The sequence below is a fragment of the Pygocentrus nattereri genome, chromosome 14 (genome assembly GCF_015220715.1).
Source record: "Pygocentrus nattereri isolate fPygNat1 chromosome 14, fPygNat1.pri, whole genome shotgun sequence".
Classification (NCBI taxonomy): domain Eukaryota; kingdom Metazoa; phylum Chordata; class Actinopteri; order Characiformes; family Serrasalmidae; genus Pygocentrus; species Pygocentrus nattereri.
The window spans coordinates 23,890,355-23,907,984 of record NC_051224.1 but is presented as its reverse complement, the minus strand read 5'-3'; the positions used below and the strand labels follow the sequence as shown (position 1 = coordinate 23,907,984).

Here is a 17,630-nt window from a genome sequence, read left to right as displayed (position 1 = left end):
TGATTAGAGTGGTCAGTGCAACAGAAATATCAATATTACATGGTTATGAATTTAAAAAGTTTTTTCTTACCTGAGCAGATAACACCAGCATCTTTACCATGATTACAGCTGTGTGTGCCAAATCCCCTGTGAGAGCAACTTTTCAGGGTGCTTTCACTCCGAGAACAACCAACATTATCCAGAAGTATTGGATCACTTCCCTGACCAAAGTGGGCACTGTGAGTGGCGCTGACCGCGCTGCCACATTTCATCTCTCTGCACACCACCTCTGCGTCATTGATGTCCCAGTTATTATCACACACTGTTCCCCACTGGCCATTATTATAGACCTCCACTCTACCAGAACATGGGTCATTTCCATTAACGAGTCTTAAGCCTGTCACAATGAAAGAATAGACATGTTTTATCAGACATGGACTTTCAAAAGGGACTGGTACGCACTTTAATACACACACACACACACACACACACACACACACACAAAAAAGTCTTAGCTCCTGCAAATCCTAATTTAACATTCAATGCACTTCTGCAGACAAGAGGCAGGCTTTGATCCAATCTGAGAAGTACAATAAGAAGTTCCAAGAAAGTGGAGATGTTGTGCAGAATGTAAATTAAAATAGGATACAAATATATGCAAATCATGTAAACGATATTTTTAAAGGAAAATACTACAAACACAACATATCAAATGTTGAAATGTTGAATTTTTTATTGCATTTTGAAAAAAAATATTCCCATAATGAAATGGAAGCCAACAATAAGTTCCAAAAAACTATGTTTCATCAGCTCCTCTTTTAACAACACTCTGTAAGCATTTAAGAACGGAGGAGGCACTGTTGTAGTTTTGAAAGTGAAAAAATTTCTCATTTTTGTTTGATATAGGATTTCAGCTACTCATCAGTTCAGGGTCTCCTTTGTTGTACTTTTCATTTCTTAATTAACCAAATGTGTTCAGTGGTGATAAGTCTGAACTGCAGGCAGGTCAGTTTAGCACCCAGACTCTTAATGCACAGCAATGCTGCTGTAATACATGCAGAATGTTTTTTTTATTTTCTTGCTGAAATAAGCAAGACCCTCCCTGAAAAAGATGTCATCTGGATGGCAGCATATGTTGCCAAAGCATATATATCATTCAGCATTAATGGTTCCTTCACAGATGTGCATGTCACCTATGCCATGTGCAATAATGTCCCCTGTATCATCATGAATACTGGCTTTTGAAGTGTGCACTGATCACAAGTTGTCCATAATTCCCCAAAACAATTTCAAATGTTGATTCGTCGGACCACAGGACACTTTTCCACTTCCCTCAGTCCATTTTAAATGAGCTTGGGCCCAGAGAAAGTGGTAGAGTTAGAGTTTTCACAGACAGTGGTCTTCAGATGTGTTTCTGAGCCCATGCAGTGATTTCCACTACAGAATCATGGCTGTTAATAATGTAGTGCTGCCTGACGGCCCAAAGATCGCAGCCAGTAAATACTGTTTTTTGCCTTGTCCCTTGCATACAGAGACTTCTAATGATATTATGTATAGTAGATCATGAAAAGCAAAAGTTATAAAGACTCCACCTCTCTACATGTTACTGAGCTGTTGACAATGAACCACCAGGTGTTTTGTTTTGCATTCCACAACTTTACCAGCCTTTTGTTGTCATCGTCCCAACTTTTTTGAAATGTGTTGTTGCAAATATTTTTCCGAAAACAATAAAGTTTCTCAGTCTAAACATTTGATATGTTGTCTTTATACTGTTTACAATGAAATGTAGGGTTGAAGTGATTTTCACATTGCATTTTATTTACATTTTGCACAGCATCCCAACTTTTTTGGAAATGGGGTTGGTTGTATTTTATTATTACTATCATAACTACTCATAATTTCTGCAGAGGGTTTGTGATCATTACCAGAAAGGCTGGTTCATTAAGTCTTCAGTGATTTTCCCTGTGCCAGTAATCTTACTAGATATACATTATAAAGCTATATGTATAAATCAATCAATATAGTATTATTTAAATAATTGATGCCAGTTTACAACCAAACTACAAAAAAGAAGCCTGAGTCTGTTGTGTAGTACAGTCCTGTTATGTGCCAGCCAGTGCAGTTTTACCCACACTTTTTTGATTGGTTGTCTCCTGAAAAGTGACATGATGAGCAGAGCTTTAAATTTATTTACTTAATATTTGAACACTTTTTAGACAGTGCAATTAAATTACTATTCTGTGACATAAGATTAAATTTCCATGCCAATCACCTATACCGGCATACTATTCAATACTGACATACGAATTCCTATTTTAGTGATGATTTATGGTTTACATTTAATTCATTTCTGTATAACTCATAAAAATAAAGAAAATCAGGAACCACGAGTCCATCTACGCTTTAAATGACCAGGGCTCACCATCAGGGCTACAGTTTTTACATACCGCTACAACCTAAGAATAGCTCAATCAGTTTACATTGAAGTCTCTGCATAATAAGCTTTAGTATTAATAAGCCTTGAATTTTAAGGGGTTAGCTTTGTTAATATTAAACTTTAATATCATCTGATACCATGATACTGTGATATATTTGAAAATACCATGATACTGAATTTTAACAGTAGCCACTGAGCACTATTTTAACATAAGACTGCTGTTCCAAAACAAAGAAAATACAGAAATTATCTAAATATTAACTTTATATTTAAATATTATTAGCAAGCCAAAGTGAAACTTAAATGGAATAAGTAAATCAATAATAAGTAAAACTGTCACGGTTGGCTCCTCCCAGTCCTGTCCATGTGCTCATGTTTTGGTCTTGTACCTCCGCCCCTGATTGTTATCACCTGCCCCTCATTGTTCCGTGTATTTAAGCCCTGTGTTTGCCCCTTCCGTTTGCCAGTCTTTGTATCTTTGTATCATTGTATCGTTGTATCGTTGTATCGTTGTATCGTTGTACCTGGTCTTTGTTTGTGTTGGTTCTGGTTGTTTTCGTCATGTCTTACCCTCGATCTGTCCGTGTCGGCTCATTGACCCTGGACTGTTCTGACTACGACCCTGGATTTGCCCGTAATAAATCTCGCTTATCTCCGCGTATGCGTCCGCCTCCTCGCTCCCCCTTACAGAAAGACTGGCCACCACAGGACGCAGCAGGTAAGCGAGACTCCGGCATGTGGTTGTTCCGTTGGGACGAAACTCCGGCTGTTTCAAAGCAGCCCGAGTTCGCCGTGTCCCAACGCCACCAAGCCGGAGACAGCAAATCCCCTGGCGCTGAGGGAACACGAGCGTCTCGTCGGTCCCGCAAGAAAGCGGAGGACCTTCCCGCCTTGTGTCCGGGAGGCGAGAGCTCAGGTAAGCACCTTGGGTCTGCCCGTCTTGAGCGCCACTGCAGGGAGGAGCGACCTGCTGTGCAAGACGGTGTCAGACAGAAGGAGCATTCAGATGACCCGTTTTTTGGTACTCGGCTCGTTCGCAAGCGTCACTGCGAGCTGCCAATCGCTCGAGTGAGCTTTGGGAACGGCCGAGTGGGTCCAGTATCTGTGTGTTCCTCCAGGTTGGAGCAGAGGTCCCCAGCCCGAAGGCTTGATCCCGTGGCCGCACCCCGCGGCACTTCTGATCCCGTGGCCGCACCCCGCGGCGCTTCTGATCCCGTGGCCGCACCCCGCGGCGCTTCTGATCCCGTGGCCGCACCCCGCGGCGCTTCTGATCCCGTGGCCGCACCCCGCGGCGCTTCTGATCCCGTGGCCGCACCCCGCGGCACTTCTGATCCCGTGGCCGCACCCCGCGGCACTTCTGATCCCGTGGCCGCACCCCGCGGCACTTCTGATCCCGTGGCCGCACCCCGCGGCACGCCTGATCCCGTGGCCGCACCCCGCGGCACGCCTGATCCCGTGGCCGCACCCCGCGGCACTTCTGATCCCGTGGCCGCACCCCGCGGCACTTCTGATCCCGTGGCCGCACCCCGCGGCACGCCTGCGCCTCCGGACCCGCCGCCAGTCGCCGCGCCTCCGGACCCGCCGCCAGTCGCCGCGCCTCCGGACCCGCCGCCAGTCGCCGCGCCTCCGGACCCGCCGCCAGTCGCCGTGGACGTCGCAGCAGGCCCCGCGCCTGCCTCCGTGGACGTCGCAGCAGGCCCCGCGCCTGCCTCCGTGGACGTCGTAGCAGGCCCGCCTGCCTCCGTGGACGTCGTAGCAGGCCCGCCTGCCTCCGTGGACGTCGTAGCAGGCCCGCCTGCCTCCGTGGACGTTACATCCCCTTTGTTCCCACCCATCCCGCCCTCGTCTGTGTCTGTTCCCCCTGGGAATCCCGTTTCTGTCCCTGTTCCCCGTGGTCCTTCTGTGCCTTCTGTGTCTGTTTCCGTTCCTTTGTTTCTGCCTTGTTCTGTACCTGGTTTTGTCCTTTTCCCTACTGTTGTGTCTGTCTCAGTTCCCTTTCCCGTTGTGGTTCCCGTTCCTGTGTCTCCTTTTGTTTCTGTTCCTGTTTCTGTTTCCGTGCCCGTTTTCGTTCCTGTGTCTGTCCTGGTGCCTGTTCCCCTGTCTTTTGCGTGGTCTGTTGTTCGTTCTTGTTTTCCTCGTCCTGTGTCTCCGGTCGTCTCTCGTTCGGCGTCGTTTTGTGTTGTGCCTCCTCGTCCTCCCTCCGTTTTTTGTCCTCGTTCTGTTTCGTCTGTTCCTGTGTCTGGTGTGTCTCCGTCTGTTCCTGTGTCTGGTGTGTCTCCGTCTGTTCCTGTGTCTGGTGTGTCTCCGTCTGTTCCTGTGTCTGGTGTGTCTCCGTCTGTGTCTGTTCCTGTGCCTGGTGTGTCTCCGTCTGTGTCTGTTCCTGTGCCTTGTGGTTCTGTTCCTGCCTCTTGTGGTTCTGTTCCTGCCTCTTGTGGTTCTGTTCCTGCCTCTGTGCCCGTTTCTGCCTCTGTGCCCGTTTCTGCCTCTGCTCTAGCTTCGGTGTCTGTGCCTGTTTAGTTTAGTTTTGTCTTTCTCTGGGTTTCGCTTTTTTGTTGGGTTGTTTTGTTCTGTGTGGCACGCCCGGTGTGCGTGCCTTTGGGGGGGGGTTCTGTCACGGTTGGCTCCTCCCAGTCCTGTCCATGTGCTCATGTTTTGGTCTTGTACCTCCGCCCCTGATTGTTATCACCTGCCCCTCATTGTTCCGTGTATTTAAGCCCTGTGTTTGCCCCTTCCGTTTGCCAGTCTTTGTATCTTTGTATCATTGTATCGTTGTATCGTTGTATCGTTGTACCTGGTCTTTGTTTGTGTTGGTTCTGGTTGTTTTCGTCATGTCTTACCCTCGATCTGTCCGTGTCGGCTCATTGACCCTGGACTGTTCTGACTACGACCCTGGATTTGCCCGTAATAAATCTCGCTTATCTCCGCGTATGCGTCCGCCTCCTCGCTCCCCCTTACAAAAACAAATTTTAGAGCCTACAGATTTTGTTTTGACTCCTCAGTCATCCCATATTCTCACATGCAAACATATCCATCAGTTTCATTTGTAAAGAGTGGTTTAACTTTTTGTCATAACACATGTCACAGACACGCTGGGCCTACATGCGCATCATGATTAGGTGGACATCGTTCTCCATTCCCTTCCATTTAGCTCAAACTCAAGACAGTGTGTGAACCTGAAAGAAACATGTTAGCTTTTATAGTAGCACTTGCGTTGCTACAGTTTGCTCTATGATGTGTATGATAATAGAGGTGAACCTGAAGCTATGGTTTTTTAATGCTAATTAAACTGGGTGGCTGGTCACAGGTCTCTCTGCTTTTTGTGCAATTTTGACTTTATAAATAATTATCTTTAGAAGTAATTATCATATCCCTTTGTTATATTTCAAATCACTAAAACATAGGAAAAAAATGGGAAAAACAGATTATATAAGAATGTGTCCTAGGCTGCAGAGTTTACTGTAATAAGTCTCCATTAGTTCTTATGCTTCTGTTGAAAGATTTCAGTTTGGTGAAAAGGGCTGACCTTCCACATGAATACTTTTTAATGTTTACCTGCATGTTTACAAAGGTTCTTGCAAGGAGATGTTCAATTTCAGTTTCAATTTCAAATACATCAACCTCCTTCATGACCCAGTAAGTAAGACTTGGCTGGGTGAAGAGAAATGGAAGCTTTAGCAAAAGTTCTGCCAGGAATACTCTAATGCTACTGTATGTCACTCATTCATTACTCCTGATTAATCGCAGGCCTACAGCTGTCTTTAAAAAGTTCATGTTTCAACTTTCTGCTCTGCCAGTTCATGCCTCTGTTTCCCTGACCCTCGGCTCTGGCCACTCCAGTCCCCTCTGCCTCCACCGTTTCTGCCCTGCCTGCTGTTAGTCTCCCCATGGCTCCATTATGATTATATATATATATATATATATATATATATATATATATATATATATATATATATATATATATATTAGTCTTTATTTATTGTTAGTTGTATAAAAGACGGCATCGGAGACGAATGCATTTCAACTCCAGCTCCTTCTGCATGACGTGCGTTCTGTAGAAACTGTGAGAAACAGTTGAGGTCTGCTGCTGTTGGTGTGAATGAAGTATCTTATACTTAACTGTTGTTAGAGCCTGTATACTTTTTTGTTAGTTGTTTGTGAGAAAGTTTTACTTTTACTGATGTGGTTTAGTTTGTGGATGTAGCTGGTGAGATATTAATCAGTAGCTGTTGTGATTAGCGCTTAGCTATTTTGATTATGTGTCTGGTCAAACTGTAGGACTGTTGAAACTAAACAGCTGCAGTAAAGTTGATTTTATATTGGACATTCACTGGATAATCGACTTTCTCTTTTCGAGAAAATGACCACACATACATTTTCATAAGAGTTCAGGTCCCTAGACAATGAAGTGAATGCAGTGGGTCCATGGCCATGTCTGCTGAGTGAATGTAACGAGCCGAGGCTCAATCTAATTCGAATGCCAATCACTCTTCACACTGAAGGGTGCTCGATGGGCACAAACTCCACGAGCTTCGCATTAACGGAACAAAAATAAGTCTCAGGCCCCAAGATTACGGTAGTACCAGACACTCTGTACAGCATCAATTTATACACTTGGTCTCAGTTCCAGCCTCTGTTATCATCCTTCAACCAACCACTCTATGACAGGTGCTGTGCTGATGTTTTGAATCAGTCTAATTAATAAGATCCCTTATGTTTATTTCCAGACTACTTCCAGTTCCAGTTAAAGCCTTCTCTGGTGGGCATCTTGGTTCATTTTTGCTTATTCTTTGAGGGTAGGCTTTATCTGGAAGGATCAGCGATCAGTGCTCCAAGATCAGGATCAATGCTCCAAGACCTGGACCATGCAACAGGGCTTATGCCAAGGACCTTTTAATTTCTACTGAATTGTTATCTTTCAACTAGTCAAATCCTATCAAGGATTAAAAAAATGTTTCCCTTCACTCTTTCTTTCTGAAAGAACTAATGTTTGAAGCACTGAAATGATATTCCAGTTCACTTCTCTAGTGTTTTAACACAGCACAGTTCAGTGTTAGAAGATACAGGTCTGAAAGCTTTGGTGCCCTTCTAATTTCAGCAGTATATGTTTTGCATGTTTACAGAACACTTAATGTTATTTGATTAGAGTGGTCAGTGCAGCTGCAATATCAATATTACATGGTATCAATAGAAAAAGAGTTTTTTCTTACCTGAGCAGATAACACCAGCATCTTTACCATGATTACAGCTGTGTGTGCCAAATCCCCTGTGAGAGCAACTTTTCAGGGTGCTTTCACTCCCAGAACATCCAACATTATCCAGAAGTATTGGATCACTTCCCTGACCGAAGTGGGCACTGTGAGGGGCGCTGACCGCTCTGCCACATCTCATCTCTCTGCACACCACCGCTGCGTCATTGATGTCCCAGTTGTTATCACACACCGTTCCCCACTGGCCATTATAATAGACCTCCACCCTACCAGAACATGCGTCAAACCCATTAACGAGTCTTACGCCTGTCACAATGAAAGAATAATGGACAGTTTTATCAAACATGAGCTTTTTAAAAACGAATTGCCTCAATGTAAAAAAAAAACAAAACACATGACAGACTTTAATGTAAACTGAGACGTATGATTTGTAACGGGGCAGCCAAGCATTCGTCACCAGAAAGCTAAAAATAATCTGTTTTCTTTCTTAATGACTATTGCAAAAATTGCTTGCAAAAATTGCAGCCATGCTTTTTCAGCTGATCAAAACTGCTAATCAGAAACTTTCTCCCAAGACAGATTTGTGAAATGTTCCACTGTTTGGTGAGTGTTTGTCATGTATTGACCATAAAGCATAGTTTAAAACAGCAATCGATGACTGAAGAGCAAAAATCAGCCTTCAAACTTAAAAGAAACAATGATTTGACATTTATTATGATATGTATCGATATCAAACGACATGGATTTTATCGTGATAACATTTTTGGCCATATTGCCCAGCTCTACTTACATGATGATTATTACTATTATTATTATTATTATTATTATTATTATTACTCTTCATTATTTCTGCTGAGCTTTGGTGAGAGTTCCCAGAAAGACTGGTTCATTAAGTCTTCAGTCAGTTTCTCCTATGTTGGTAATGTTACTAGTTATACATCATAAAAGTAACAAATCAAACAACCAACACAGTGCAAATTAAGTACCTAACACCAAAATGCAACCAAACCACAAAAAAAGAGCTTGGGTCTTTCATGTTGTGCATTCCTGTGTGCAATTTCCAGTTCAGTTTTACCCACATATTTTTAATTGATTGTCTCCTGAAAAGTGACACAACAAGCAGAGCTCAAAATCTTCTGTTTCTATTGACTATTTTCTTATTTCAGCAGCTGGATGGATGAGGTTGAGGGAAGTGGCCATTTTAAACACACCTGAGTAAATGTGCAAAAACAGTTTTGGTCATCATAACAGAGTCCCACATGTGAAGAACTATAAAGAAAATGCTGTGCTGTTAAGTCTTTTCTGTTATTTATCTTAACCATAAATTGCTTGCATATGGTTTCATTTGGATAATCTAGCTCCTCATATTACATATTAATCTTACTATCATATATAATTGTGACACATTTATTAGATTTCAAATCACTGAATTATCTTAAAAGTAAAAGGGGAAAACAAATTATTTAAGAAAATGTCCTAATCTGGAAAGATTAATGTAAAGTACTCATTAGTGCTTGTGTATGAAATGCCATTCCAGTGTACTTCTCTAGTGTTTTAACACAGAGTAGCTCAGTTTTAGCACAAACTGGACTGTCAGTTTTTCTTGTTCTTCTGATGTCAGCAGTACATGCTTTGTATGTGTACTGACCACTTAATGTTAATTGATTAGAGTGGTCAGTGCAGCTGCAATATCAATATTACATGGTTATGAAATGAAAAAGAGTTTTTTTTCTTACCTGAGCAGATAACACCAGCATCTTCACCATGACTGCAGCCGTGTATGCCAAATCCCCTGTGAGAGCAACCTATGAGGATACTTTCACTTCCAGAACATCCAACATTATCCAGAAGTATTGGATCACTTCCCTGACCAAAGTGGGCACTGTGAGGGGCGCTGACCGCTCTGCCACATCTCATCTCTCTGCACACCACCTCCGCATCATTGATGTCCCAGTTATCATCACACACCGTTCCCCACTGGCCATTATAAAAGACCTCCACTCTACCAGAACACGGGTCAAATCCATTAACGAGTCTTAAGCCTGTCACAATGAAAGAATAATGGACAGTTTTATCAGACATGAGCTTTTTAAAAACAAATTGCCTCAATGTAAAAAAAAAAAAGTCCTGATTTCTGCAGACACATGACAGACTTTAATGTAAACTGAGACGTATGATAAGCCCCTGGATTTATCTTTCATGAAAGCCATATATTATTATTATTGGCAAGACGGAGACACAGGAAAAATAGCGCTTTAAGCAAATGCTCTATTATTGAACACAGAACCCACTGTAGAGTAGACACCAACAATACACCAACTACCCCACAGCCCAGCATAGAACAGCACTCACCTGGACCTCCACACCTTTAACTAATAAGTACAACTATTTACACGCAGGGCTGGGCGATAAAGTGAGAGCAATAATTATCACAATATAATTTTCCTTCATAGAACAATGAGAAATGTTTGATAAATGTTTTATATAATACACCATTCTCACACTTCCACATTGTAGCGACAACCCTGGTGGCGTTTTCTACTGCAAGGAAAGTGACACTACTCTGCTGTCGTCATAAGAGGGTGCACTTCTGAGTTTTTCGACATGATTAGAGAGAAAGGGGCGACGAGTAAAATGAGTCACCAAATATACTTTAGCAACATCTGAAACACGGAGTTATACATTCCCTGTTTGAGTGGAGTGACCGGCGATCTGTTCTCCTGTAACCAAGTGTGAGTGGCGAGATAAGTGGCGTAACTGCACTGACCTACAGTGAACTCACCTCTTACTGTATATCCTAACAAGCTTCAGCAGCATTAAATCACATCTACTCCTCCCAACTCAAGTGCTGTTACAGTCCTCGTACAGTCATATTTAAGTGTTAGTGCATTCACAAGCAACGAAAGTGAAAGAAAAAGGGGGTCCATGCAAATTACGGCCCTGATTGAAACAAAGGTAAACTAAGGAAACTGTGAGGCATTATCGCACTACATGATTTGTATGTTTACTGACCACTTAATGTTATTTGATTAGAGTGGTCAGTGCAGCAGCAATATCAATATTACATGGTTATGGATTGAAAAAGTTTTTTTCTTACCTGAGCAGATAACACCAGCATCTTCACCATGACTGCAGCTGTGTGTGCCAAATCCCCTGTGATAGCAACTTGTGAGGATACTTTCACTTCCAGAACAACCAACATGATCCAGAAGTATTGGGCCACTTCCTTGACCAAAGTGGGCACTGTGAGTGGCGCTGACCGCTCTGAGACATCCCATCTCTCTGCACACCACCTCCGCATCATTGATGTCCCAGTAATCGTCACACACTGTTCCCCACTGGCCGTTATAAGAGACCTCCACTCTACCAGAACACGGGTCAAATCCATTAACGAGTCTTAAGCCTGTCACAATTAAAGAATAACAAACAGTTTTATCAGACATTAACTTTTTAAAAGGGACTGCAATACGATTTTTACAAACATAAAAAAGTATTACTTTTAGCAGATCCTAACTTGACATGCAACGTATTTCTGCAGACACAAGACTTTGCTTCAAGCTGAGAAGTATGATACAAACTTGTATTTAGCTTGCATCAAAGCCTCTTTCATATTTCTTTAATTATTATTCATTTTATTATTTATTAGCATTATTATTGGTCTTATTTTTACCAGTGGTTTAAAGAGAACTAAAAAATTCCTACTTAAGTAACAGTACTGATACTGTAGTGACAACTGATTTGAGTAAAAGTATTAATAAAGGAAATAATTAAATGACTCAAAGAATAGTAAAAGAGTAAATTAATTGGAAAACTATCTGAGCAGATAAGTTACTTTTTTGTAACCGCAATCACAGTTTAAAAATGTTTTAGTTGATTTAGTAATATTATTGGAAATGATCTGTACAGACTAAAGCCAAACATGCTCTTATATGATACAAAAAAAAAAATCAGTGCTGACTCTAACCACAGTACGCTCACGTCTTTCTGTGATCTGTGATAGGAAGAAGTTTACATTAAACTACAAGCACGATTAAGAGTCAAATTAATGGATTACTCTATTACTATTATAGATGTCAACCTCCATAGACATAAAACATTACATTTATAGTCTTCAATTAACTAATAGTAAATTGAAGTTATTAATAATTAGTGTTAATTAACTAATACCACTATAGTACATTTCTGCTACTAAAGTCATGTGTAACAACAGCAACTTATCCAGTTTTGATTTTCATTACTGTGATATATTCGTCTGGTAGCCCTTCCATTTATCTAATGTACAATCAGAAATTAATTTTCACTTTCACAGAACTGGCTGAAAAAAGTCTCTGATGCTGTAGTACTGTCTGTAAAGTGAGATCGAGGAGTAAATGTATGTTTGCAAATCCATTTTAAGTAAATCCAGGGTTACACTACACAAAGTCAGACATGATGTTGGATGAGAGGGTCTGGCTCACAATCTCCGTTCTAGTTCATCACAAAGGTGTTGATGGGTTTGAGGTCAGGGCTCTGTGAGGGCCAGTCAAGTTCTTCCACGCCAAACTCACCCAGCCAGGCCTTTATGGACCTGCTTTGTGCACTGGGGCTCAGTCATGCTGGAACAGAAAAGGTTCTTCCCCAAACTGTTCCCACAAAGTTGAAAGGATACAATTGTTCAAAATGTCTTGTTCTTCTGAAACATTTCCCTTCACTGGAACCAACCGCTTCAGTTCTAGGCCAACCGCTGAAAAACAACCCCATATCATTATCCCTTCTCCACCAAACTTTACAGCTGGCACGATGCAGTCAGGCAGGTAACATTCTCCTGGCATTCGTCCATCAGACAGACAGATAGAGAAGTGTGATTCATCACTCCAAAGAACACATTTCCACAGCTCCAGACTCCAGTAGTGGCGCTTTATACCACTGCATATGACGCTTAGTATTGGGCATTTTGATCTTAGGCTTGTGTGCAGCTGCTTGGCCATGGAAGTCCATTGCATAAATCTCCTTACCTGCAGTTCTTTTACTGATGTTGCTTCCATAGGCAATTAGGAACTCTAGTGATAATTCAACCGAGGATAGACACTGTGTGCTTCAGCACTCGACAGCCCCACTCTGTGAGTTTGCGTCATCTATCGCTTTCTGGCTGAGGTATTGTTGCTCGTGGACCCTTCCATTTAACAATAATCACACTTACAGTTGACAGGGGCAGATCTAGCAGGACAGAAATCTCACAAACTGACTTGAGGCAGGGGTAGCATCCTATGACAGTACCATGTTTAAAGCATATGACAGTACCTTGCTTAATTTTATCCATGTTAGCAATAGGCTGAAACACCTGAGCACAAAAATTAGGAGGGGTGTCTCAATACTTTCTGTCCGTAGATTGTATGTCCTAAGTGTTTTAAACCAGAGGAGGGTGTCAGTGCAGCATCAACATCAATATTACCAAAAATATTATCCAAAAATGTATTTTTCCTTACCTGAGCAGATAACACTAGCATCTTCACCATGATTACAGTCATGTTTGTAATATCCATTATGAGAGCAACTTGTGATGGAGCTTTCACTTCCAGAACAACCAACATTATCCAGAAGTATTTGGCCACTTCCCCGACCAAAGTGGGCACTGTGAGGTGCGCTGGTTGCTCTGCCACATCCCATCTCTCTGCACACCACCGCTGCATCGTTGATGTCCCAGTTATCATCACACACTGTTCCCCACCGGCCGAATAAATGATAAGAATAAAAATAGACCTCCACTCTACCAGAACACCTGTCAAATCCATTGACGAGTTTTATATTCAAGCCATCTGTCACAAATAGAATAAGAAAAAAGAATAATGACCAGATTTATAAAACCAGGGCTTTTTAAAAGGGATTGTCACAAGTTTTTATAGATGTAAAACATCTGCATGCTCTATTTTGACACGAAACACATTTCTTCAGGCACAGTGCTTTCAGTAAAGAGTCCTCTACAGCATGTAATTCATACTGAACCCCCTTATTCAGTGAACAGGAAACTTACCAGACAACATTGAAGCACTGAAAATACTGGTTACTGGAAAAAAGAAGAGATTTTTTGTTAAATTAACAGTTAGAGCTGTTCAATGAGACAGAAACTGCTCATTCAGTTGTCATACATTTCCATGACAGGTTCAATATTTCAATAAAACATTTTCAGTGCATTTTTCATATACCTCAAATTTAAATTGTGTGGAAGGGCTGAAATATTAAATGATGATTCAGTGATTTCTCCCATCTTGAGTGACAGTGAAAATAAAGGAAATATGAGTGTTTTTGTTTAATGATGAAATTCATTAAAGCATGAAAAAAATAATGTAAGGTAGAAAAAATATGACCTGCTCTAACCATTTCAAACTTCTCATGTGAGCGCATGTGTCAGCTTTTGGGTATTTCTGAGATTCGTGGGAACGATTAATTGATCAATCAACCTTTATTTAAACGTGGAATTCATTGAGGGAGATTCTCATTTACAGTGCAGCCGAACAATACAGAAATCCAAGATTGAGAACTTTGATAGTATAAATAAATGAAATATTATAATAAAATAATAATCATAATAGTACAATGTTATAATAAGAAAGTGCCAAGAAACCATCAAATCAATAAACCATTAAAATTACATTACAGTAGCCCAAGTAGCACATCAGATACGAATAAAATAAATGAAAATATACATTAATGAAATAAAAGAAATATTGACAATAAAAAATAATACTAATAAAAAACTTGGAAGGATAAAAATGATGGATAAATAATAAAGAAGTAAACTAAAAAAGTAAAAAAAAAATTCATTCATTCATTTTTAAAAAATGCATTTATGTGATATAGTCAGTGAGATAATTACAATGTGGTTTTACAGCAATATACATGAATAGTTTTATTAGTTTTTGCAACCAACATGAAATACTGTTTAGACTGTGAAGTTTATAAAAAGTAGAAATAAATCTGCTTTGGATTTTGTTTGGAGTTTGAAGAATGTTATAAAAAGTTGATTGTTTATGTCTCGAAACACACACAAGGGGGCACTCTCGCTGTTTTTAACTTATCCTCATGCTTGAATTTGACCTATTTAATCACATTACCCTTCATTAAACACCATATTTCAGTAAAACAACTTCAAAATAATATTACAGTTTGCAGAAAACCTTTCTGTGATTCAAGCCTATGGAGTCTAAATCAGTGGCATAGGCAGAAATACATTTTGGGTAGGCATGTGAAAAAGTGGCTGGGCCAACCACATTTTCACATGTAGATGCAATTGCCAGATGTGTGCACCATAATTTTATCTCAGCAATCTAAACTCTACCTAAGCCAGCGCTTCAGCTCTATGGTGATAAACAATAGCAAACAGTCAGAAAGCTGGATTCATATAAACAGAAACCAAAACTGCAGCACCATTCACTATAAAGCATGTGTCTACTCACTACAACCACAACTTCCACTCAATGAAAATGGCATAACCGCGTTAAAACCACACAGCTGGCATGTAAATTACAAAGACAAGGAGAAAAACACAGAAACCCTAAAAACCTAAACCTGCTCGTTCAAGAATAAAGTATAGTGGCATAGCCATTCGCACCCAAAAGAAGACATGACTGGGTTAAAATCAGATAGTTGAAATGCGCAGACATTGAAAAACAAGATGATGAAAAACAAATTTGCTTTGACAGTTTTTACTAATTCAAAGTCGGTTTTTGAAGTAAAAAAGCATTTTAGGTACCAAATTCACAGAAAACTGATGAAACTTTTCTCATTTATTTTGGGCTTCCAAACCTCCATACTTTATGGGAGGGAATCTCACATTTAAGCATCCGAGTTACATCTTTTAACCCCAACTGGAGCTTCACATTCCATAAAATTCACTGGCATGCTGATCACAGGCTTAACTGTTGAGGAAAAGCTGTGTGTCGTATATTGTTTAGTACATAAATTGTTATTGTTTAAGCAAAAGTACTGCGACAAATTAAACTGCTAAAATACACTACACCACATTTGAGTGGTGCTCAAACCACTCAGCAGATCTCTGCATGAAGTCTGAAGAGTGACTAAGATGAAGAAAGAAAAATAATAAAAAGGAGTAATGGGAAACTTCAATCTGTCAATGAGCTGCACAGAAATCTAAAACCTTTAAAAACTTCTCAGTATTAAATCATCATCATAATCATCACCATCATCATCATCTTTAACCACTTGGCCCAGCTAGGTTCACGGAAGCTGCAGGGAAAGCAGAGAATCCCTGATAACCCTGATCCCGCATCTTTTTCCAGCTCATGCTGGGGGGCCCCAAGCTGCTCCCAAGCCAACTTGGAGAGTTCCTCCAGCGGGTCCTAGGACGACCTCGGGGTCTTGTCTCAGTAGGCCATGCCTGGTAAACCTGGCAGCCAGGAAGCATCTTAATCACATGCCTGAACCAACTCAACTGGCTCCTCTCAATGTGAGTGCATAGCAGCTCTACTCTGAGCTCCTCCCGGGTGACCGAGGTCCTCACCCTGTCAGTAGAGTGTAGCCATCACTGTGCGAAGAGAGCTCATTTCTGATGCTTGTATCCACAAACTCATTCTTTCTGTCATTATCCACAGCTCATGACCGTAGGTGAGGCTTAGGATGTAGACCAACCAGTAAACAGAGAGCTTTGCCTTGTGGCTCAGCTCCCTCTTCACTACTGCAGTGCAGTACAGTGACCCAATTACTACTGCCGACTGTCCCAGCCTGTGGCCGATCTCACCATTCCTCCTCCCATCACTTGTGAACAAGACGCCAAAATACTTAAACCCCTCCACCCGGGGCAAACTTTCTCTACCCTTCAAGTTCTCTGTCAGTAATTATATCTGTTTTGGGCCACTTTGTTAGGTAAAATAATAAGAAACGTGTAAGGATTAATATAATTCTCAAAATTAAACAAAAATTGTTTTTTCCTAGTGAGATTTACCAAGACTTCTAAGGAATCTTATAGCAAAGGTAAAATAAACAAATTATTTCAACCACAATGATAAAACGCAAACACTATGTGTTCTTACGTTCTACTATATATATAATAATTAAAACCAGTCATATCCACACAAAAACAAAAACACTACAAAAAAACATGCAAAAGATGGCTGAAAAAGGATGAAAGTGATTGGTTGAAACCATTCCTAGTGCTTTGTGGGATATGTAGTTCATTCAGACATTAAAAACATTTAACGTTTTAAATTGTACCTTTATCTTTTTCTATTCATTTTTCAAATATAACTGATCTCAATCTCAATCACATTTGTTTGAATATGCAGTCTACTCAAAGATATTATTATAGTTAAGGCAACGTGACTCTATCAATATTTCAAAATTGCAGTGAATGCAGGTAGAATCTTAGAATTCCAATTTCACAATTTTTCTGCAAGCAAATTGGTTTTATATTACCGAAAACACGGATTTTGAATGTCTCAATACAAATTCTGTAGTTTGGAAATTATAATGTATATTTTCAGTTTCAGTATCTTAAAGTGTATTAACGGTACAGTCATTCTCTTAAAAAGGAATTTGTTATAAAAATGAAATAAAACTCTTCTTTACAATAAAACTACTGACACAGCATGGAAAATATTTAATGCTGTCAATATTGCTACTGCAAACATAAAATGATAAAATGTATAATTTACCGAGTGTTAAAATGAGATGAGGTCTCAGCATCTTGACCCTGATCCACTTGTTCTGTTTGATTTGAACCATAGTGTGCACTGCTGCTGTCCTCACTCTTAACTCGTTTCACTCTGAAGAGCTGATGACCGCATTTTATGAGGTTATAGAGTCTGAGTTTCTGTTCCCCTTTTGCAGTTTTTCCATATTTTGTACAAGCCAAAACTCAGTTATTACCTCAACTAGAACTGCAAACTTTCATTAATTAGTCCTTTAAATTCAACTCCAGAAAGTGTTTCCTGTAATAGTGTGTGTACTTTTGTGAGTTGATGTGACCAAAATGCATTTTATGTTTTTAAAGCTCTACCGCTAGCAACTTCTCT

The 17,630-nt window shown here is 40.5% G+C and overlaps 1 protein-coding gene across 7 annotated transcripts in view; it reads right to left on the bottom strand.

Moving 5' to 3' along the window:
* The window catches only part of LOC108412143, a 76,459-nt gene extending 59,094 nt beyond the window's left edge, over nt 1-17,365 (bottom strand). For 6 of the 7 annotated variants that reach the window (XM_037544561.1, XM_017684058.2, XM_037544566.1 and 3 more), the window contains exons 1-7: nt 17,271-17,365; nt 13,634-13,666; nt 13,089-13,418; nt 10,721-11,026; nt 9,360-9,665; nt 7,624-7,929; nt 71-376 (exon numbers count right to left, since the gene is read on the bottom strand). In XM_037544561.1, the coding sequence (XP_037400458.1) occupies nt 71-376; nt 7,624-7,929; nt 9,360-9,665; nt 10,721-11,026; nt 13,089-13,418; nt 13,634-13,666; nt 17,271-17,340 (1,657 nt within the window). In that variant the 5' untranslated portion in view covers nt 17,341-17,365. Of the gene's footprint in view, nt 1-70; nt 377-7,623; nt 7,930-9,359; nt 9,666-10,720; nt 11,027-13,088; nt 13,419-13,633; nt 13,667-16,120; nt 16,179-17,270 lie in introns of those variants that run through there. The other variant, XM_037544562.1, reaches the window with a different exon arrangement.
* Nucleotides 17,366-17,630: the final 265 nt, after the last annotated feature.